This window comes from Canis lupus, chromosome 28, assembly GCF_011100685.1.
Source record: "Canis lupus familiaris isolate Mischka breed German Shepherd chromosome 28, alternate assembly UU_Cfam_GSD_1.0, whole genome shotgun sequence".
NCBI lineage: Eukaryota > Metazoa > Chordata > Mammalia > Carnivora > Canidae > Canis > Canis lupus.
In genome coordinates, this window is record NC_049249.1 from 8632815 (window position 1) to 8655632 (window position 22818).

Consider the following 22818-nt stretch of genomic DNA (forward strand, 5'->3'; position numbering starts at 1 on the left):
AAACAGTGCTTGTAAATGAGTACAATGTGTAGATGAGTACAAAGACCTGTGACTACACAGTGTTATCAGAGCATCAGGGAGGATGGTGTTGGAAAAGATTTGGCCAAGTAGACAAAAACAGAACGTTTAGGCCAAGAGAACAGCCTGGTACATCCAAGGAATTTCTAGAATTTTTAAAGTGTTTGGGATGACCAACCAGATAAACAGGGCCAGGATTGTTAAATGTTCACAGAGGAGTGACATGGAGAATAGAGATCTAAATGAGCTACCCAGACCCTGCCTTCAAGTGCCTCCTCACACTATGTAGACTCTGAGCAAATCTGTAGACACAGTTTCAGTGACATTGTGAGAAAGCTCAATAATAAAGTATGTCAAAAATGTGAGCCATAAAAGATGCATATTCAATCATCTCTCATTCAACAAATATACATTGACTATTCCACATTTAAGATACTGGACTGTGCCCTCAGCGAAGATGAAGATGAGTTAGGCCCATCACTTACTTTCAGAAAGTTGTGACTCTGGGAAAGGTGTTGGGACATGTATGTGGATAGATAGAGAGCAATGTGAAACACACTGATGGCATGAGAAAGGAACAGATAAAGACCTTTGGGGATTCAGAGGTAGGTGGGCATACACTTTCTATGTAAACTTGTGTCATTTTTCCCTTGATAGGTTTATGACATGGAACTGGGAGAAGAATTTTATCTTCCTCAGAATAAAAAGGAAAGCAGACAGATTGCACCAGAGCTTTCTGACCTTGTCATCTACTGCCAAGCGGTAAAGTTTCCGGGTAAGAGTAGACAATATCATCTATAGGAAAAGATACCAAAAGATAAAAATGTGCCATTTATTTAATTGGACACTGTAAATACTTTCAAAATAACTAAATTGTGTTATCAAAGTCATTGTTACACTACCTTCTAAATATTTTTTATAATTATTATTAGCTTTGATGGTCATGGGGAAAAATATCATAAAATGTTTATTTTCCAGATATCATATCTTTTTGTAATAGTTAATAATAATGATAATAATAATATTCATAACATCTTAAGAGCTAAAATTTATTAAGCCCTTCAGTACCAGGATTTGCGCTAAGTATTTTACATACATCATACTACTGACTTTGCATAAATCATGTTACATTCTGTGAGGTAGGTGGATTTATTCCCATTTTTAAATGAAATGAAATCTGAGAAAGACAAACTGGTTCAAGGTTTCACAATGTATCAGCTAAGACTCTTTTGTTTGAAAGTGATAGAAATTGACTTAAGCAAAAAAGAAATGTGTTGGCTCATGTGTTAAACATAAAAACATAAAAATGAAGGGATATACAAGTTTCAGGTACAGGTTGATCCAGGGCTTCTCTTTCCCCATTTCTCACTCTGCCTCCTCTGGGTTGTGCCTATTCCCTTTGTGATAGCAAGGCGGGTGCAGCAGGCTAGCACTACATGGTTTCAGATTAGCTCAGTCTAAGAGTTTCCCAGAAATTTCAGCACCAGTTTCATTGTTTTCCATTGAGTCCTTTGCCTATCCCTGAACCAGTCCACTAATTCCCCAGGACTGACAATTGACAATCTGGGGCTTGTGGCACATTCCCCATCTTTGAGCTGGGTAGCAAGACTCCACCCAAACCACAGGACCAAGGGTGGGATTTCAGCGGGAGAGTAGGTTTCCCCAAGTGGCTATTCCTAGAAGTACAATGACCTTAATGATGATAAACCATTCCTCCCGCCCAAAAAAATGTGCATTTCAATTAATAAAAGGTAGAGCTATGATTCTGAAGGCTATCTCCAAAGCCCTGCTCTTAACCATTGCACTATCCTGCCCCTCTTGTTAGAGTGTGATCTCTGCATTTATCCAATTGCGTGTCCCACAAACGGGGCATCAGGGGCTGCAGGGCAAACAGGAAAGTCCATAAATATAGGAAAGTCAGGAAAATTAATCTCCTTATACTGTGAAAAAGGATCCCCTTGTACAAAATTTCTAAGGACAGAAAAGCAGCTGGAAACAGGAGATTCATCTAAATTTTGGAAAATGAAGTATATAAACTTGGCCTAAGAGATGTGTTAAAATTTCAACCCTGCATGTGAATGCAGATCCTGGCCTCCAGAGGCATATCTTATGCCTCACTTCTCATACTCTGCCCTACAAACAGGACAAAGGTATTAGGCTATTAAAAAAATAGGTAATAGCAGTCCTTTCACACATATGGAAGAAATTACAGATAGAAGTTCCTCAATTTAAGGTTTTTTCCCATAAGCTGTTTTTTTTTTTTTTAAGATTTTATTTATTTATTCATGAGAGAGGCAGAGACATAGGCAGGGAGAAGCAGGCTCCCTGAGGCGAGCCCCATGTGGGACTCGATCCCAGAACTCTGGGATCACACCCTGAGGCGAAGGCAGACACTCAATCGCTGAGCTACCCAGGCGTCCCCCATAAACTGTTTTTAAACATTTGGCAGCTGCTACTGCTTATCTGATAGCAAATCTTGTTGAGGAAGATATGAATTTATAAGTAGCAATCAGAATCTTCAAAGAAATGTAAGAACCCAGCTATTTAGGTTTAGTCTCACAGATCATGACTTTCTGTCAACGTAAGTATGATATGAACGTATTTGCAGCTGGAAGATCATTCTCCTTATGGGATAAAATCCTTTTCCTGTCAAGGAGCCTGGTGGCTTGCATGTCCTTTATGACTGGAACAAGTGTGAGGTCCACGGCATTCACAGATCAAGAATCACTCACATTCTCACATGCTCATGTGCTGGCTCACATGCTCACATTCGAGAATCACTGCATGGCTCGTTCTTTATAAATTCAATGGACACCACACCCAAACCATTCCACGGACTTTGTTCTTCTCAAGCACTGATTAAATAGTACAAATTCCCAAAGATATTTGAAGTCACTGTGAAAGAAAGTTTATGTACCAGTAGAGAATTGTGGGAGAGCAAAAAGGTCATTGGGTCCAACTTCTGACTTGAGACACAGGCTAATAAGCATGGGGTCATTTGGCTTATGTTTAAAATTGCAAGAATGCTATTCTTAAAAGTGTTTATATAGCACACGTTCTTTATGGGTATACTACATTTAATTTGGTTTGAGGTTTTGGGGAGGTTTTTTTTAGTAACTGAGGTTTCTTACAGTTTTCTCTCCCCAAACTTACTTCCTCTCAAAATTAACAAAACTGTGCTACCAGAACCATTGTTCTAATAGATTTTAAATATTTATTGTTATATGCTTTGTTTCAATGCTCATGGGGAAAGCAGATAAAATGTTTATTTTGCTACACTATTGACTTTGATTTTGCTACATTATCAATTTCAATGCATCTCACCACAATTCCAAGTCCCTTCTAAGGAGCCACATGCAAAAAAAATCTTCAGAGCAGTGAGACCACAAAGATCTGTGGCATTACCTTCCCCAGAAGGAAATTAATTACCCAAAGATCATGAACCTGCTTCAATGGCAGAGCACACCTCCTCCGTGGCCTTGACTGGGTCAGTTACATAACTTCTCTGCACTTCCAATTCCTTATCTGTAAAAAAAAAAAAAAAAAGTATAACTTGCAGGGTGGTTGTAAAAATTAGCAATAAAGTCTATAATGTGATTAACACACTATCTAGAAAAGAATTGGCTCTCTGGAAGTGGTGGTTGTTGTCATTGATAAAAGGGCCAACAGGGCACAAGAAGGTTGTTTATTGCTGTATCAGTGATTCAAAAGGAATCAACAGATTCCTTCCCTTTTCTTGATCACCCAGCCAAGGGAACAACCAGGCTCTTCACAAAGGAGTCCACATACCCTTTGATGTGTGCCAGGATGTGTGCAAAAAACCCCAGAATCAACAGCTCCCTCACTCTGGCCCCTTGAGAGAAAACCTACTGTGATATCACTGTGCTGAGGGCAAAATTCACACAAAATTTTAAGATAAAGCATGAGAACCTCCTAGTCCAAGTTTGTGCATCTTTGTGGTTACAGATACTTAAGAGGAAAAAAATATTTAGAAGCCCCACAGCTGCTATGAACTGAACACTTTCTCTGACCAAGACACTCTGCTAAGTATGTATATACACATGATCTCATTCAACCCTAACCATGACCCTTTCACAGATGAGGAGGGAGTAATGCAGAGAGGTTAAGTAATTTATGTGAGGTTGCACTGCTAGGAACAGGGTTTAAGCCCCAATGTCTCCGCTCTTATTAAGCACCGCCTAATCCTGTGTTTTCTCTGATGATGTTCTTGGAAGGCGTATTTTCATCTCCAAGAGGACCTCCTGAATGCTGCTTCAGCTGAAGGAGACACTTTCTAGTGCTACAGTTGTACACAGTAGAATGGTTTGGAGGCAGCACCTCTGGCTTGATTAGTGCTCTTAAATGACTCTTCCTGCACTGGAGCCAGGTCTGCACTCATTTCCTCATTCAGCAAAAGGCTATTAAGTTCCTGCTGCACAGCAGGCACTATGCCAGGTGGGAAGGGTCAGGCAGTGGTTGGACTAGGAGGAAGCAAAAGAAGCCACGAAACATCATGATCATCATAACGTATTTCCCATCGAACCCTCAGATTAACCCCCGTGAGTGAGTTCCTATCATCACACCCATTTCATAGATAAGGAGATAGGAACGGATAAGGTAGATGTTATGCCAACCTCATACTGGCAAGAACTGAACCTAAACAATGAGACACTGAAGTTCAGACTTTACCCAATCTTTCATTGCTCCAAGTTGAGTAATTAGGTTCTAATAATTAAATATTGACTTGGGGAGCTTTCTTTTCATGCAGTTTTTCAAAATCTTTCTGGTGCACAATCAAGTGAATGTATTGTGATTTTGTGATGATCATGCAGTTCTTGTCCTATTTGCCTCCAGAGAGAAAAACTTTGCTACCACTGCCTGCAATGCTATTATTAACTGTGTTAAAAATGCTAGTAGATCTTCTGTCCCAGGGCTGCAAGGGAGTAGTAGGACTTCAAAATAAACAGTAACAGGGATGGAAAATGTTGAGTTCCCTTGCTTGTAGTTTTTGGCTTATTTATTTTCATTTTATGGGAACAGGGCTGTCAACTCTAAATGCATCTGGCTCTAACAGAGGAAAAGAGAGGAAAAGCAGGAAGTCCATTTTTGGCAACAATCCGGGCAGAATGAGCCCTGGGGAGACAGCATCGTTTAACAAAGCATCTGGAAAAAGTAAAGTCACCTTCTTCCCATATTTTGGCCCGATTCTGCATGCTGGATGATTCCAATACTTGACCATCTAAGCACTTCTCTTGAACTTTTAATTTCTTTTTTTTTTATGTTCATGAATGTTTATGTTATCTAAGTGTGGTACCAATATATTTAAAATTACAAATTTACACTCTTACCTTCCTAAAAAATAACATTTCACTGAAGACGTTCTAAACATGTTTGCCTCAAAAGTAAAAGCTGGAGCCACCTTGGAACATTCTAGTTGTTTTTGGAACTCCTCATCCTTATAACTCTTCATCCTTATAACTCCAGAAGATATATCCATTTTATTTCTAATTACTTTGTATTATAAAAGTAATAAATTCTCATAGTTAAAAACTCAAACATTTCAGACTATTATTAAAATTCCTTTCCACTCTCAATGTCCCAGTTCTACTCCCCAGAGGCAACCAGTGTTAGGTTTATTGTGTTTTCTTCAAGAAAAATAAAATTCTTTTTAAGATAATACAACGGGATATAACTGAAGATACTTGGATAACTTTTTTTTCTTGAGGTAAAATTTGTATATAACATTATACTAGTTTCAGGTGTATAACGTAGTAATTTGATCCTTGTGTGCACTACAAAGTGATCCCCACAATAAATCTACTTAAGTTGCCATCCATCATCCTACACTTAACCCCTTCACCCATTTCACCCACCCCTTCACCCTCCCCCTCTGATAACCACTGACCCATTCTCTGTATCCAGGAGGCGTGTTTGGTTTTATATGTTTGTTTTGTTTTTTATATTTCACATATGAGTGAAATTATGTGGTATTTGTCTTTCTCTGACTGATTTCACTTGGCATTATGCCCTCAAAATCCATCCATGTTGTTACACATGGCAGATTCTCCTTCATTTTTATGGCTGAGTAGTATTCTATTGTGTGTAGATTGATAGATAGATAGATAGATAATCACATCTTCCTTATCCATTCACCCTTCAGTGAACACTTAGGTCGTTCCCATATCCTGGCTATTGTGAGTAATGCTGCAGTGAACATTGGGGTACATGTATGTTTTTGAATTAGTGTTTTTATTTTCTTCAAATAAATACCCAGAAGTGATATAGCTGATCATATGGAATTTCTATCTTTAATCTTTTTTTTTAATCTTTAATCTTTTGAGGAAACTCCATACTGTTTTCCATAGTGACTGCACCAGTTTGCATTCCCCCCGAACAGTGTACAGAGTTTCCCTTTACTCCACATCCTCTCCCACAATTGTTATTTCTTGTTTTTTTATAATAGACATTCCAACGGGTGATATCTCATTGTGGTTTCAGCTTGCATTTCCCTGGTGATCACTGGTGGTGTCCATCTTTTCATGTGCCTATTGGCCATCTCTATATCTTCTTTGGGAAAATGTCTGCTTAAATCATCTGCCCATTTTTGTAATCAAATTGGGTTTTTTTTGCTCCTGAGTTACTTGAGTTCTTTATATACTTTGAATATTTAACCCCTTATCGGATATATGACTTGCAAATATTTTCTCCCATCCCGTAGATTGCCTTTTCTTTTTATTGATGATTTCCTTTACTGTGCAGAAGCATTTCAATCTGATGTAGTCCCACTTGTTTATTTTTCTTTTTGTTGCCTTTGATTCTGGAGTCGGAGCCAAAAATTCAACAGGAAGCTTATTGCCTTTGTTTTCTTCTGGGAGCTATGTGGTTTTAGGTCTTACATTCAAGTCTTTAAACGGTTTCAAGTTCATTTATTTTGTATGGTGTAAGATACTCTAGTTTCATTCTTTTACGTGTGGCTGACCAGTTTTCCCAACACCATTTATTGAAGAGACAATCTTTTCCCTAATGTGTATTCTTGGCTCTGTTGTCATAAATCAATTGGCCATATATAAGTAGGTTTATTTCTAGGGCCTCTATTCTGTTCCACTGATCTATGTGTCTCACTTTATTCCAGTACCATATTGTTTTGATTACTATAACTTTGTTGTATAGTTTAAAATCAGGAGACATATATAACTTTTATACTTCTATAACTCTCCTCATAGCTTTCTATACATATCTACCTTACTGCATGGTATTCCACTGTGTGGGTATACTGTCATTTATTAAACCACTTCCTTGCTGGTAGAACATTTTGGTTGCTTCCTGGGTGGTGGTGGTGGTAATGGGTGGTTTTGGAGTTTTGGTTTTGGTTTTCTTTAGTTATTTAAATTAAAAAAAAAAAAAAGCAATGCTAGAGTGAACACCCTTGGACACATATGGTTGTCGTATTTGTGCAAATTTATCCATAGAATAGATGAGCTACTGAGGCAGAGGACTTTCAGGCTTTTTATTTAAATTAGAGTTGTTATACTCATCTTTAAAAAAAAAAGATTTATTTATTTATTCATGAGAGACACAGACTGAGAGAGAAGCAGAGACATAGGCAGAGGGAGAAGCAGGCTCCTCTCAGGGAGCCTGATGTGGGACTCGATCCCAGATCCCAGGATCACAACCCGCGCCAAAGGCAGGCACCCAACCGCTGAGCCACCCAGGCATCCCTGTTACACTCATCTTAAAACACAATAGCTATCATTTTGTTTCAAGGTAGTAGACTAACTCACAAGGAACAGGCAAGATGTATTCCAATCTGTTATGTGTTATGATTGCCTACTGGGATGTTCAGGTTTATCTTTCTAAAATATTTAAAGTTTTCTGCACTAATCTGAGGCTAATCTTTTGGGGGGTTTAGGTTCCTGTGAAGGAATGCGACAGGCGTGGGAGGAATCTTCTTCCCCCCTCAACCCAACCACATCCCTCAGCGCTATCATTAGAACTCCCAAATGTTACCATATCTCATCGCTGAATGAAAATGCCGCCAAACGTCTGTGTCGCAGGTATTCTCAGAAACTGATCCAGCACACTGCCTGTCAGCTGCTGAGGACTTACCCGGCTGCCACACGCATCGACTCCTCCAACCCCAATCCTCTCTTGTTCTGGCTCCATGGGATACAGCTCGTGGCACTCAACTACCAGACAGATGGTAATGGGCCTGCTTCACCCAGCAGGGTGCCTCTCCACCTCTCTCCTCTGTGTCTTCTATTTCAGCAAATGTAGTACAACAAACAAGATTGCTTAAAGGGAGCAAGATTCCACATGGGGCATACCATATAGGAGGGTTAAAGTACAGAGGACCAACAACAGAAGTGAATTTGATAAGGAATTGGGTCCTTGGTGTTTCGATTAAGGCAATAGATAGGAACCATGAAGGGTCCCTCATCATCTCCTGCTCCTGCCCCATTTTTAAAGCATTTTTTAGACATATGACTGCTCTTGATAGGGTTGTGTCCAGTTTGTTTTTCAAGATCTTTGGGGGTAGAGATTTCCTAAAGCCTCTTAAGAAATTCTCTTGCTAAGCTCTTGTTCTTGCCATCAAAAACTAGTGTGGCTCCAAACACTTGGCAAAGTAAAATCATTTTAGCTTCTTCTCTTCCCTTTGAGATTGAAATAGAGAATGATGGTCATTGCCCTAGGATTGTCTAACACAAAGGAAACCAGTATATGAACCACATGAACAGTGAGAGTAGTGTCCGTGTTTCTCTACTGCGGATGAGACTCTCATAACAGGGTAACTGATGAGACCTAAACCTCAGGTAAGAGCTACTGTTTATGGCATGCTTACTGTGCACCAGGCACTGAGCTGAATTCTTGACCCCCTATTATCTCATTTAATGTTCGCAAACCCTATGAGGTAGCTTACTTGTATAATCCCTGTTTGTTAGATGGGCAAACCAAGGCAGAAAGAGATTAATTTGCTCAACAAGAATGAATTATAATTAATAGACTCAAGGACTCTGTGAGTTTAGAGGATAAAGCATTTGTTTCCACTTGGTTATGGGGGAAGGGAGCTACAGAAGATAAAGAATAAAAGAGGAGTGTTTCCTAGAAGCTCATTCAAAAACCAGAGTCTTTCCTTTGAATAGTCGAGTGGCCTCCCCAATCCTCTCATGTGCACTGAATCAGATCCTAGTTAACCATGCTGACCCATCAACCAAAACACAGCCCTCTCTCCTGCCAATGTCAAACCACAGTGCTAGTCCTGGGACCACCTAGCAAACTGGCACTAGCACCAGCAGTATTCATTTGTGGCTGACCCTGCAGACACATGGTCAGAGATATCAGTCCTGTGTTTTTGCCCTTTCATATTTGTTTCTTTCAATTGATATTAAATAAGTCAATGCAAGTGAAGTACCATACTCAACATACAGCCTGGCACATAGAAAGCATTCCACAAACATTAACTATCATAAGTGTTTTTGATAAGTTATGAAAACAGTATGATTTGGACTCTCAAATGGAAATAATAATGAAATATTTTCAAAGTTGTAAAAGTTTCTTTTCAGTCTGTCCCGAGTGGCTTGTGGGTTCATATCTCTGGCCCCATCCTTAGCCCTGTGTCCACTGGTCCCCTTGGTTATCATGATACTGAAATATTTTAAGTAAACTGAAGTAACCAGCAAAATGGTTTTCTCCAGGAAATGGAAGTGCATTTAGTTTGGTATGTGTCCTTTCTCCTGAAGTGCCGAGTCTGCTGCAGACATCCTGGCTCTACTGATGGCAAAGGGAGCTACAGTGACGGGGAACATGGGAATTATCCCTCCTTGAGCCACCCCGCCATATGAAACACACCCTGAGACTGCAGCTCAGCCTCCACACACCCCTGAAGGTTTCTCCTCTGGCCCAAATCAAGCCAGAGAGTGTGTTGGAGCTTACCCACTCAGCAGAGGCAGATGGTTGTATCGTGCGGTTCATCCTTAACATTTCTCTGCAAAACCTTCCAACTCCCAGAAGGGAGTACTGCCATATATCCTCTCTTGGTTTCAATATGGCAAACAATGATAAACATCTGCCTAGGCTGGACGAACCACAACTACATGCAGTTTCAGGGTGTTTATCTGTAAAAATAGTTTTCCTCAAACTGGGGGGTAGAGCCAGGTCAAGACCTTGCATGCAGTAGGTGCTCAATAAATGTGTGCTGCACTGAGCCAAAACAGATTGTCTCTATAAGCCCCACTGCAGTCTGAACCTATGATTCATGATTTTTGGTCCAGATCTCTCCTAGGTACTTCTTTGTGAATTGCAAGTCCGTATTGATGAGTCAACATTGGAATCATTATTTTTAATTCTTGAAAAGGATTTCTAGGTTAGGGAGTGCTTGATATTCTATGAAATGACCCCAACCAAATAACAGAACCCCCCCAGGGTCCCTTTAGCCTCCAGATATGTTCTATGGATCATCTACCTTACCCCTTCCTGAATTTCAGGGAACCTGATGTACCAAAGGGGTGTCCACAGACTTAGGGTGATCTCTTCCCAGGATTTCTTTTTTTTTTTTTTTAAGATTTTATTTATTTATTCATGAAAGACACAGAGGGAGAGGTAGAGACACAGGCCGAGGGAGAAGCAGGCTCCTTGCAGGGAGCCCAACATTGGACTCGATCCCGGGACTCCAGAATCACTGCGCCAAAGGCAGGCGCTAAACTGCTAAGCCACCCAGAGATTTCTAATGGCTCCTTCAACTCCTGAATGTCTGCAGTAATCTAGAACCAGGTGTAGCCCAGGTCTCCTCAGTAAAACCAACTCTTGAGTTGGGAAACTTGTCTGAGCTTGGTGTGCAGATAGACTGGTTTTTGCTGGCAATAGTCCCTCAAAGCTCTTTCCATCTGGGGCAGAACAATTTCTGCGTCATGTCCTAGGATCTACAAGTATAGACATTTAGCCCTAGTTAAAAGATAAGCTTCTATTAATACTTATACTTTCCTAAATGATTGTCATACTCTTTCTAATGACTTTTCCAGCCCCCAAACATAAAGATAAATATTATGAGAGTGGTGGCTACTTAATACAGAGTTTTTAAAAAGAAGAAAGACCATAAAGGTAATGCTATGCTTGATCTGCCATTAGATGCATTGGCTGAGAGGGATGATGGGGTTACACAGATTCCTGCACATCCTGTCCACGTGGCTAGAACAAGGGTTTTAAAACTATAGCCCTAGATGAAGTTTTGGAACCAGCTGCAGGACTGTAGGAGGACTAGATTTAAGGTCTCACCTTTATTCCAAATGAGCAGCTCTGCGTGGATCTATTTCACATATTGGATCACCAATGAGATTTTAGGTAAGGAAAAGTGCTTTAAAGTTCTGGAAAGCTACAAGGATAGACACATTGCTAATAAAATCAGACTTCAAACCCAAATGGGTGTTGATTTCGTAATCATATTTAATGGCTGCTTTTATCAAGCACCTTCTATGTGCCACATGCTGGGGTAGGGGCCTTCACACATCATCTTATTTATCTTTATGATACCCTTGTGAGATATAGATTATATGGCTTCAGCAGTTAAGATTCGGTAGTTAAGATAATATATATTACATGGTTTGGTATTCAAGATGAGTCAGTCTGTCTGGGTGTGAACTCTAATGTCCACCACTCACTAGCCATGTGCCTTGAGTTTTTTCATTTCTTGTGCCTTGGTTTCTTCATCTATAAAAATGAAAATACTAAAATAAGCTATTTCATGGGTTATGGAGGCACTGATGCACACAAAGTGTTTAGAACGGGGGCTGGTGCATGGGAAGGGCGCAGTGAGTTGCTGTAATTTTGTTAGTAGTATCTATCCATTTCACATTTACCATCTGCATAGGCTAGTTTGCTTCACTCTGTTGCCTTAATGGATCAGTCGCAAGGGACTGGATGGGCCTGAAAGGTTGGGTCCAGTGTGCTAATTTTGTAGATAAGGACCCCTGGAGCTCTCTTGTGTCTAAGACATCTTCCCCCCAAAATTCCTGCATGTGGCCTCAGCCAACTCCACAAACACGGAAACATTTTATACACAAGACAAGTGAAAGCCAACTTTCTCATTCCTCCACGATGCTTACTACACTTTTCCTTGAGGTTGGTCCATGTAGCAAAGTTTACTCTGCACATGGGAAGAATCTATCAGAGGAAACATTTGTCAGGTGTGTCTCATAAACTTTTTGCTCATTTGGGCAACTTTTATACAGACTTGCACCATCAGATGAGTATTTGAGTGTGTAAGAGCCCCAAAACAGTGCAGGGATCCAATTGTTCATCAAAGAACTATGCCAAATAAAATCTGGCCACAAATTCTGAAAGCTGTTGTGAGAGTTCCAGGCATTTATGATTGAGGAGATCGTGGACATGATGTGAATCACATGTAATAATGATTTTGTTTTCATATTGAACTACAATTATAAAAAAAAGTATTGCAATTTATGGGTTGAAATGGAGATTTCAAAGACAAAGTATGGTTTTCTGGCTATTCTCTTAGCCTTTCTTGTATTACTAAGATTTCATCTTATATCTGGAAAAGCAAGAATTGTTCATAAAATTGTCTGCAATGTTTGTTGCTTGGGGATAAAAAAAAATGCCATTATTCCTTTCTAAACCTCAGTATAAAATGAGGTCTTTCAAATATTTTTCTGGATGGATGTTGTGAATTTTTATTTGCAAGAGTTTTTAAGTGGAAGAACATGGGATGGAGCATGAGCTCCGTGAAGATGGAGTCTGCGTCATGTCAGCAGCTGTGTCTCGGGTGCGTGACACAACCTGGCACAGAATTGGCACGCAGTGAGTCTAAGCCATGAATAGGCGCTTATCTCTTCTTCATGCTTAGGGGAAAATTGATACAAAGTTCTTTTGAATTAAAAGTGAATGTGTAAGATGACGCGTGAGCCACCAAGTAACAAGAAATACTGATTTTATTCTGCAGATCTCCCTTTACATTTAAATGCTGCCATGTTTGAGGCCAACGGTGGCTGTGGTTATGTTTTGAAACCCCCCGTTCTGTGGGACAAGAACTGTCCCATGTACCAGAAGTTTTCACCCTTGGAAAGAGACCTGGACAACATGGAGCCTGCCGTCTATTCCTTAACTGTAAGTACGGCCTCCGTTGGCAGGCTGTGGAAGATCCGTAAGCCTTCCTAAACACGAACTGGTTTTGACTTCAAGGCGTCACAGAGGTCTCATGTCACAATTTTGTTCAGGCAGATTTAGTTCCCAAAAGCATTTCTTTACCTCTCAGAAACCAGTGGCTCGGGATCCCTGGGGGGCGCAGCGGTTTGGCGCCTGCCTTTGGCCCAGGGCGCGATCCTGGAGACCCGGGATCGAGTCCCACGTCGGGCTCCCGGTGGATGGAGCCTGCTTCTCCCTCTGCCTGTGTCTCTGCCTCTCTCTCTCTCTCTCTCTTTCTCTCTGTGTGTGACTATCATAAATAAGTAAAAATTAAAAAAAAAAGAAAGAAAGCAGTGGCTCTGGTTTAGGTACACTGTCACCAGGCCCTATATTTGCCAGAGCCCAGTAGGTGGACTTATGAGGTCCTTGCTTCACCTGCATGCTGATAATGTTAATTCTATCCTCCAGCCCCCGAGCTTTGTAACTGCGAGTGGGATCCCGTAAACATTAAGCTCCTGGTTAGAGCATCTTAAACTCTGACAAGTTCTTACAAGATCAGACAGGCCTCAATATACAAATCAAATAAATATTTTTTTCTCCTTACAGTGTAACCTCTATCAGCCCTGCACCCCTCCTTGTTCCTTTTATTACCTAATTTACTAACCATCAGAACCCCACAGGCTGCCCCCTAACAGCTCAGCCCGGGTAGCTCACACTTATTCACTGCTCTTTCACTCCCAATAAGCTGATAGAGACAAAAACCCACCAGATGGTGATAGGAAAGGCAGGGAAGGACGAAGTTACCTTTTCTCTTCATCTTCACATCTTGTCTGTCCCTCTGCAGAGACTGCTGGACAGCCTGTGCTCACGACGCCTCAGAGCCCCAGGGCTACGGGGAGCAGCGGGGTGGGGGGAAACCTGCTCACAGTTGTTCCTCCTATAGTGCTTTTCTCTGCCCCCAAGACCAGGGCAGCAGCCCCTTTCTGTTTGACCATTTCAACTGGACTGAGCATAGTTCCATCTACTTACAGAAGGTGGTGGATCATTTTTAACAATATTCCCTGTGACCTGTTCCAAAACTAAACTATTTAAGAACACAATTTGAGGTATATCAAATATAGACACCTAAAACATTTTGAGCAGAATGTCAATAACCAGTTCTCAGTGACATTGCTTTCAGTCCCCTTTTCTCTTGCCTTCTTGAGAAATTTTATTATCTTAACTGCTTGGTTTTTTTTTTTTATAATTTTTATTTATTTATGATAGTCACACAGAGAGAGGAGAGAGGCTGAGACACAGGCAGAGAGAGAAGCAGGCTCCATGCACCGGGAGCCCGACGCGGGATTCGATCCTGGGTCTCCAGGATCGCGCCCTGGGCCAAAGGCAGGCACCAAACCGCTGCGCCACCCAGGGATCCCTAACTGCTTGGTTTTGACCGTTTTTACAGTTGAAAGGTTACAGTCAAGTGAATGCTGTTGACAAAATAGACTTTCACATTATTCCAGTCATGTGATTACCTAATGACAATCACTTTTTTTTAAGCAACTTTATTAACCATTTACCCCGTTTCATTCCAGAGTATTCTCTTTCTTGGTGGAGGGAAGGAATGAGGTACAGAGGTTGCTTTGTTTCTTTTGCATCTTCAGTGACTTTGATCCTTTTCTCCCCACTCAGATTGTCTCTGGTCAAAACGTGTGCCCAAGTAGCAGCACGGGAAGCCCATGTATCGAAGTGGACGTGCTGGGCATGCCCCTGGACAGTTGCCACTTCCGCACAAAACCCATCCACCGGAACACTTTGAACCCCATGTGGAATGAACAGTTTCTCTTCCGGGTTCACTTTGAAGATCTCATATTCCTGCGTTTTGCAGTTGTGGAAAACAATAGCTCAGCCATAACCGCTCAGAGAATCATCCCCCTCAAGGCTTTAAAACGAGGTAGAATAAAATTGTCAAAATGGTGATAATTCTTGCAGCTAACTGATGGATGCCCTGGAGTTCCTGATGCTCTTCTCTCAACTTGTGTGTATGTTTAAAATTTCCATGGTACAAAGTTAAAATAAGAGGCACAAAGAAATGATAAAAATTTGAACACTGTTTAAGCACATCTCAACAGAGATTTATCTTTTACATTATCCTACAACCAGAGGTGTTGACAACATCCCGTAAGAGTGCAGCGTCTCCTTCTGCTCATGCAGGGAGGAGTGGTTGTGCTCCTTTTCCCACACACTCCTTCCCAGTAACTCCCGCCGCATCTTGGCATGTTTAAAGCAGGGACTGATGTTAGGAGAGGAGCCCAAGGGGCGCCTGGTAGCTTGGTCAGTAAAGCACAGGACTCTTGTTCTCAGGGTCTTGAGTTTAAGCCCTATGTTGGGTCTGGAGCTTACTTGAAAAAAATTTTTTTGTTTAAGCAGGCAGAGAAGAGCCTGAGAGGAGGGGGGCCCAGGGTGTACTCATCACAGAGGCCGGCCAAAGGTGGAGTTGGACCCACCATGGGGCGGGGGGGGGGGGGGGGGGGGGGGGGGGGGTGCTGGAGGTGGGTGTTGGGGACAGAGCAGGGGCAGGTGGAGAGTCCTGAGCAAAGGCCAGAGCCAGTGGCCTGATGTGGTTCAGCTTTGCTGTGGCACTCCTGGAACTTTAGCTAGTTGCCCCAGTCAGCACCACTGCATTTGCTCCTCCAGCTTGAAGTGTATCAGAGTTTCCTGGGACTCTTGGTAATAAAATGCAGATTCTAACTCAGAGGATCTGAGGTGGGGCATGAGATTCTGCATTTCTAACAAGGTGCCTGGGATGCTGCCCCTGCTGGTCTACTTTGAGTAGAAGGTTCTAGTACATTCTTCCCACAGCCACACTCCAACTGCCACAAACATGTTACAGGCTCCTACATTTTGTTCTTTTCCTGTTTTTTCTTCTCCATGGTGCAAGTAGTACTTGGGCACTGCCTTCGTCAGCTCAGGCTACTAGAACAGACCAGAGGCTTAAACAGCAAACATTTCTTTTCTCACAGTTCTGCAGGATCGATATCTCCCAAGGCCTCTCTCCCTGGCTTGTAAGACAGCCACCTTTTCGCTGTGTCCTCACATGGCTATACCTTGGTCCCTGTGCATGGCGCCTGGCGTCTCTCTGTCTTTGTGCTAATCTCCTCTTTTTATAAGGACACCAATTAGGCTGGTGTAGGGCTTACCCTAATGACCCATTTTAACTTCCTTAAAGGCCCTAACCCCCTTTAAAAGCTTTACCTCCAGATATAGTCACATTCTGAGGTCCTGAGAGTGAGAGCTTCAACATAAGAATTTTGGGAGGACACAGTTCAGTTCATAACAGCTATTGCAGAAATATGAGAAAGCACAGAGAGGCAAAAAACATTCTTACATACTTTACATGATATACATACATATACATATTATGTAATGGTTGTTTTTTGTTTTGTTTTGTTTTGTTTTGTTTTTTTACCACTCAGTGTTTTGAGCCTGACTAGTTCTCACTTCCTGATTTGGTGGGGGAACAACTTTTCATGTTGACTGCCATGCATCTTCATCACCACTTTTACTGGCTACATGTTATTCCATTTCATACTAAAACATTCACACCATAATTTACTTAGCCAGCCCCCTGTTGGAATATTATCACTAAAAATGTTCTAAAAGGAATATTTGTAAAACAGTGACTATGGGTGACTTGATACAGAAATGATCAGGTCTTCCCAATATATTTTGTTTGAGTGTAGGATTTTCAGTTTGAGTCTGAGTCAGAAATACATGGACAAGTTAGTTACCACTAAGCGATCCAAAACTATCCCCAGGGGCAGCAGTCTGCTGATGAAAGGCCATCTGTTGGCTGCATGCCTGCTGCCACTCCCTGCCCATCTCAAGGCCTGATATCTGCTAGCCATTTATTGACCTTCCTGGGGTATCTTTTGCACAGAGCTCTGGGGTACATGGCTAACAAGCTTCTCCAATTCTGCATTATTCCAGGATATCGACATCTTCAGCTGCGAAACCTCCACAATGAAGTCTTGGAAATCTCTAGTTTATTCATAAACAGCAGAAGGATGGAAGAAAATTCCTCCAGCAGTGCCACGCCAGCCTCTTTGGTAATGAAGTTCCACAGTTTATTTTCAAGGATTGCTATGCTGGGGGTAGGCTTTCTTGTGGCACAGTACCCGGGACATTAGAGTTCTTAATTAGGTAATAATGGAAGTAATAATAACTATAACATCTGGCACTTGTTGATTTCTGTGCACTTTACATCTATACTGACTCGGTTAATCCTCTCAGTAACTTTGAGAAGTAGCTATTGATACCATCTCCATTCTATAGGTGAGGAAGGTCAGAGCCAAGTATATCTGAGGTCACACAACTGTAAACCCAAGTTATTCTAGCGCCAGAGCCCATATTCCTAATGAGTACATGATAGTGCCTGCTGAGGAGGTGAGCCCAAAATAACACCAGGGGGAAGACACTAATTAAGCAAAGCTTGGGGAAGATGCAGAATCGACCCTCTTGGAAATGGGAGGGGAACACCACAGAAAGAGCCACCATTGCAGATTCTCTGCTTTAATAAGTTCCCCATGTAAGTTCTATGCCCACTAAAGTTCAAGAACCATTGGACCAGCACTCACCCCAGTAATGCAAGGTTGTTTACTTAAACAAGTAGCACTGCTTTAATTAACTGGTTGATTCCATTGTCTTGCCCTTTAGAAATGAATTTAAAATGGTGCCCATTGATTACCTCTTTACATATTTGATAACCTGTTCGCTGTTGCATCAATCTTACACTTCATCATAGTGCTAACAACCTGTGGAAAGGCGTCCTGTATGCTCACAAATGGCACTAGCTTGACCACTGCCATGGCCACCTATAAATCCCCCAGCTTTCTTCTCTATTCCTCTTCCCCTCACCTCATCAGTATCTTCTCTCTCTCTCTGTCCTGACCTCATTTCCTTAGGTTCTCTTCCTTTTCCCTTCAGTGTATGGCCAAGGTCGAGAATAGCACCTTGGCCAAGGTGAAGGGAGCACTGCCTCTACATGTGCAGAGGACGGGGAAGCAGGGCCAGGGCTGCCTGGTACCTAAGGGCAAGAATCAGACACTTTCACAAAGCTGAAGCAGGGCTTAGTGCCATATTCTGAGTCCATCACCCTGCATACCGGTTAGCACTGAAGATTCCACACATGCCATGAATGAATCATTGTTCCTCACAACACTTCTGACACCAGATATGCAGGGTCTTTTCTGACACTTATTCAGCTCTGACAGCTGGGTGTCCTACCTTTCAATTTGATTCTGACACAGTCTACCTGGAGTTAGCAACAGATCCCAGAGTTAAAGGCTCAGTCCCACAGGACTGTCCCCACTTCGCATGCCAGTGGCAAGTCCCAGGCTGTCACTGGTACCGCAGACTGACCAGCTATAAGTTCAAGGTTTTCCACAACCTGTTCCTCAGTTTCAGGAATTTCCTAGAATCATTCACAGAACTCAGAAACATGCTTTACTATTACCAATTTATTATTAAGGATACAACTCAGGAGCAGCCAAGTGGAAGAGATACATGGAAAAGAGGGTACAGAGCCTCCCTGCCCTCTCTGGGTGCACCAGCCACTCAGCATCCCGAAGTGTTCACCAACCCAGAAGCTCTCAATCCCCATCTTTTAGGGGTTCTTATGGAGGCTTTGTCCCCTTTTTGGGGACAGAAATAATAATAAAATAAGATAATAATTCCAGGGCCAGGCATAATGTCTGATTCAGCTCTCCATCAATGAATTTTTATTTTGAATTAATGAGTATATCTTAATATACAAAATGCTCAGAAAGTTATGAGTTACACATCTTCTCAGCTCTTACTAAAACAGAAAAGCTTTTCATAATTGTTTGTGTCCCTGAGCAGTGAGCTCTCAAAGACCATAATATTCTGTTTATCATCTTACCAACCAAAATTCTAACCCAGGATCCTAAACAGAACTTAATAGACACTGTTGAAGGTCAGTTCATAAGTAAGAACTAACATACATTTCAAGTATCATCAGTCTCCTAAGTATGATGGAAAGAGTCCCTATTATTTAAAATAAATTAATATTTTAATGTTATGCAGCTAATATCCTCACTAGACTATTTTTTTAAGATTTTAATAATTTATTCATGAGAGACACAGAGAGAGAGGCAGAGACATAGGCAGAGGAAGAAGCAGGCTCCGTGCAAGGAGCCCAATATGGGACTTGATCCTGGGACTTTGGGATCATGTCCTGAGCCAAAGGCAGACCCTCAATCACTGAGCCACCCAAGTGTCCCTATCCTCACCAGACTATTAAGGAAGATGCAGCATCACCTTTTCAATCACAAATATACGCATCAGGTATAGAAGAATGATTTTCTTTCGCATATATGTGTCCCCTACAGACTTCTAAGAACTAGCACTTCTGTATTGAATATAGCTTAGAAATAACATGAGAATGAGAATGAATGAGAAACCATGCTATCTTCCTTGACAGATGTTTAATACAGAAGAAAGAAAATGTTTGCAGACTCACAGAGTCACAGTGCATGGGGTCCCAGGTCCAGAGCCCTTTACTGTTTTCTCCATAAGTGGAGGCACGAAGGCAAAGCAGCTTCTCCAACAGGTGAGTCCACTAAGCCCATGGTTAGGAGAGTCCAGCATCTAATATATATGGTGTGTGTGTATGTGTGTAAACACATGTGCAAACACAAAAACACACATAAAACACAACGTCCATGTTGGTGATCTACTTTTTGATTATTTGTATGATTCAATACTGAGATCCACCCTAAGAATGACCTGCGAGAACTTAGTACCACTAGATAAGCTAACCTGTAGAAAAGAAATTTTTTTTTAAGTTTTACTTATTTATTCATGATAGACTTGGAGAGAGAGGCAGAGATACAGGCAGAGGGAGAAGCAGGCTCCACGCCAGGAGCCCGACATAGGACTCGATCCCCGGACTCCAGGATCGGGCCCCGGGCCAAAGGCAGGCGCCAAACCGCTGAGCCACCCAAGGATTCCCTAGGAAAGAATTTTTAACCTTTCTTCAAACACATAAAAACACGGGGCTCAGGAAGGGTAAAGATCAGAAGGAGAGGCTCTCCAAACGTGGTAGTCTTTGCTTCTCAGCCTAGACCTGGGCTCCATCTCCCTTTTTAATGAAGAGCTTACTGATCAATCAGAATTTGCACACAAGCTGAATGGAATTTGTTTGAGTTGAATCAACTTTTTAGAGCATCAGGTTGGAGCACATAGCCAAGAAGACATCTTCAGTCTTTATTTAGGTCTTTGTTTGCATGTTGAGCACTGCCCTTATCCCTCTTCCCCTGGCACTTGATCTCAACCCTTGAGATCCTACCCCTCTGGTAGTGCAAAGATGCCAACAGGGCCTAACACAAAAGGATAAGCTGTTCCCCAAAGCCCGCAGCAGCACTGGCCTGAGTACCCTTACATGATACTGCTTCTACATGGGATCCCCCAGAGATCTCTGCGGCTTTCTGTAGGCAGGGCCACTGCCCCACAGGAGGACATGTCAGAGTGAGAAAGCTGGGAACAAAGCAGCATCCAGAGGGAGGCAGCTCCTCAAAAGGAGAGGCAAACCCAAACCCATGTGTGATATCTTTTCTCTTCATACTAGAAACTCCACCCCTGCTTGGCACAGTGACCTAACATCCTTGCAGACTAACCCAGTTCAGAATCCCTTCTCCTCCTTGCAGGTAGACCAAGGGAGCAGTGACCAAAAGGAGTGACCCTTGGGCTCTCTCTGAAGTTAGGGTGTATAATGAAATGTAGTTGGGATTATAGAATGTATGGGGTGGGAGGGGGTCAAGATTAAAAACCAATCAAACAACCATAAGGAACAAGAGAAATAGTTCTGGTTTTTGAGAGGGGGTCTCTATGAACAGGCAACATTTTGCCCCATTTTATTTATTTATTTATTTTTTAATTTATTTATTTATGATAGTCAGAGAGAGAGAGAGAGGCAGAGACACAGGCAGAGGGAGAAGCAGGCTCCATGCACCGGGAGCCCGACGTGGGATTCGATCCCGGGTCTCCAGGATCGCGCGCCCTGGGCCAAAGGCAGGCGCTAAACCGCTGCGCCACCCAGGGATCCCCTGCCCCATTTTATAATTGACCTAAAGTCAGAGGAAACAGCTTAAGTGCCAGATTTCATAGACTAACAGAAGCTCTACCAAGACTTTGCAGTGGGGGGCGGGGGCAATATTCTTTTTGGGGGGCATGTTTTTGTTTTGTTTTTAATTTATTTATTCATGAGAGACACACAGAGAGAGGCAGAGACATAGGCAGAGGGAGAAGCAGGGACCCCGAAGCAGGACTCGATCCCAGGACCCTGGGATCACACCATGAGCCAAAGGCAGATGCTCAACCACTGAGTCACCCAGGCATCCCTTGTTTTTGTTTTTTAAAGCAATCAGGCCATGAACTTCAGTGTCTACTCTCACAAAGTATTGTTGGGGATTTGGAGACTCTATAATGAAAACATTAAGTATGGCAATATGTCCACAGAACACCCATAAAAAGAAGCCGATTACTTTATTGTCACCCCGTGTGAATAATGCCATGGATATCAAGCAGAACTGAGGAGGGGGTGATGCTGCCCTCTCGTTGGGGTGAGGTACCGACTGACCTACTCTCGGAAGCGTCACATCCTGAATTACTCAGTAGTAGTAGCTGTCTTGCCCCCACAGGATCCATAGCCCAGCATCAATTATAGACTGAGGACTGGGGTGAAGGGAGCAGTGTCTTCCTGAGAATCTTCTGCCTCCACCATCCTCAGTTCACTCTGTTCTTCCTCCCAGCCAGACAAAGCAGGGCCAAGTGTTGGCTCTGGTAGTTGCATCATTGGCGGGCAAGGAGCAAAGTGTCTGCCTAACCCAAGCCAGATGGCGGCAGCCTTCTCCATCCCCGCTTGGAGTCCAGCCTTCTGTCCTCACCTGTATGAGGCGAATGTGAAGCAATGCATCAGCCAGAGGAGCCTTAATGTTGGCTAGTGTTGAATAAGTTCTCACGATGTGTCTGTGTCCTGCTTCATAACCAGTGCCTCCATCGTAAAATGAAATTAAGAGAATGTTACTCTTACTATTACCATTTTATGGATGGGGAAACTGAGTCTCCTGCCCAACGCCCAACAACCAATAAGTATTAAAGGCAAACCCAAGGCCCGGGTCTGTCTGGCCCCAGAGCCTCATCTCAGCCACTCTGTTGGGTCGCCTGGGGTCAGTAGCCAACAAAGAAAACAAGCTTGCAGGCACAGTGTCAAGAGTTAATTGAAAGGAGAATTCCCAGGAACTTAGATCAGATGAGATTAGAAGACAAGTATTTCCAACACAAGAAAAAGAGAGGATGTTGGTAAAATCTGTGCTAGGTTCTTTGCCAGTGGTCCTGTGTTTTAAGATTACAGAGAGCTAAATTCATAGATTGGGAAGCCTAAAGTTCTTAATTCAGTAGGAGCTCTCATTCCAGCTGTGGGAAAAATAGTTATGCTCTCTGGGGATTATGAATAAATTGTGTCGTTGCCCAGAATGAACATAAACAATCCTTGTTGAATATAAGAGAGTTCTGAGGTTTTCCAGGAAGAATTAGGCAACACTACAGAGTAGGTCTCACTTATAAATGGCACATCAAACCTATGTAAACACTGTGAAAATAGGCTTA

At 42.3% G+C, this 22818-nt stretch overlaps 1 protein-coding gene across 1 annotated transcript in view; it reads left to right on the top strand.

Moving 5' to 3' along the window:
• Window positions 1-22818, top strand: part of PLCE1 (phospholipase C epsilon 1) — a 272695-nt gene that overhangs the window by 241543 nt on the left and 8334 nt on the right. The window contains 7 exon segments of the mRNA NM_001136565.1: window positions 676-793; window positions 5059-5190; window positions 7928-8218; window positions 12968-13131; window positions 14824-15085; window positions 17122-17240; window positions 19634-19762. Coding sequence (NP_001130037.1) covers window positions 676-793; window positions 5059-5190; window positions 7928-8218; window positions 12968-13131; window positions 14824-15085; window positions 17122-17240; window positions 19634-19762 — 1215 coding nt within the window.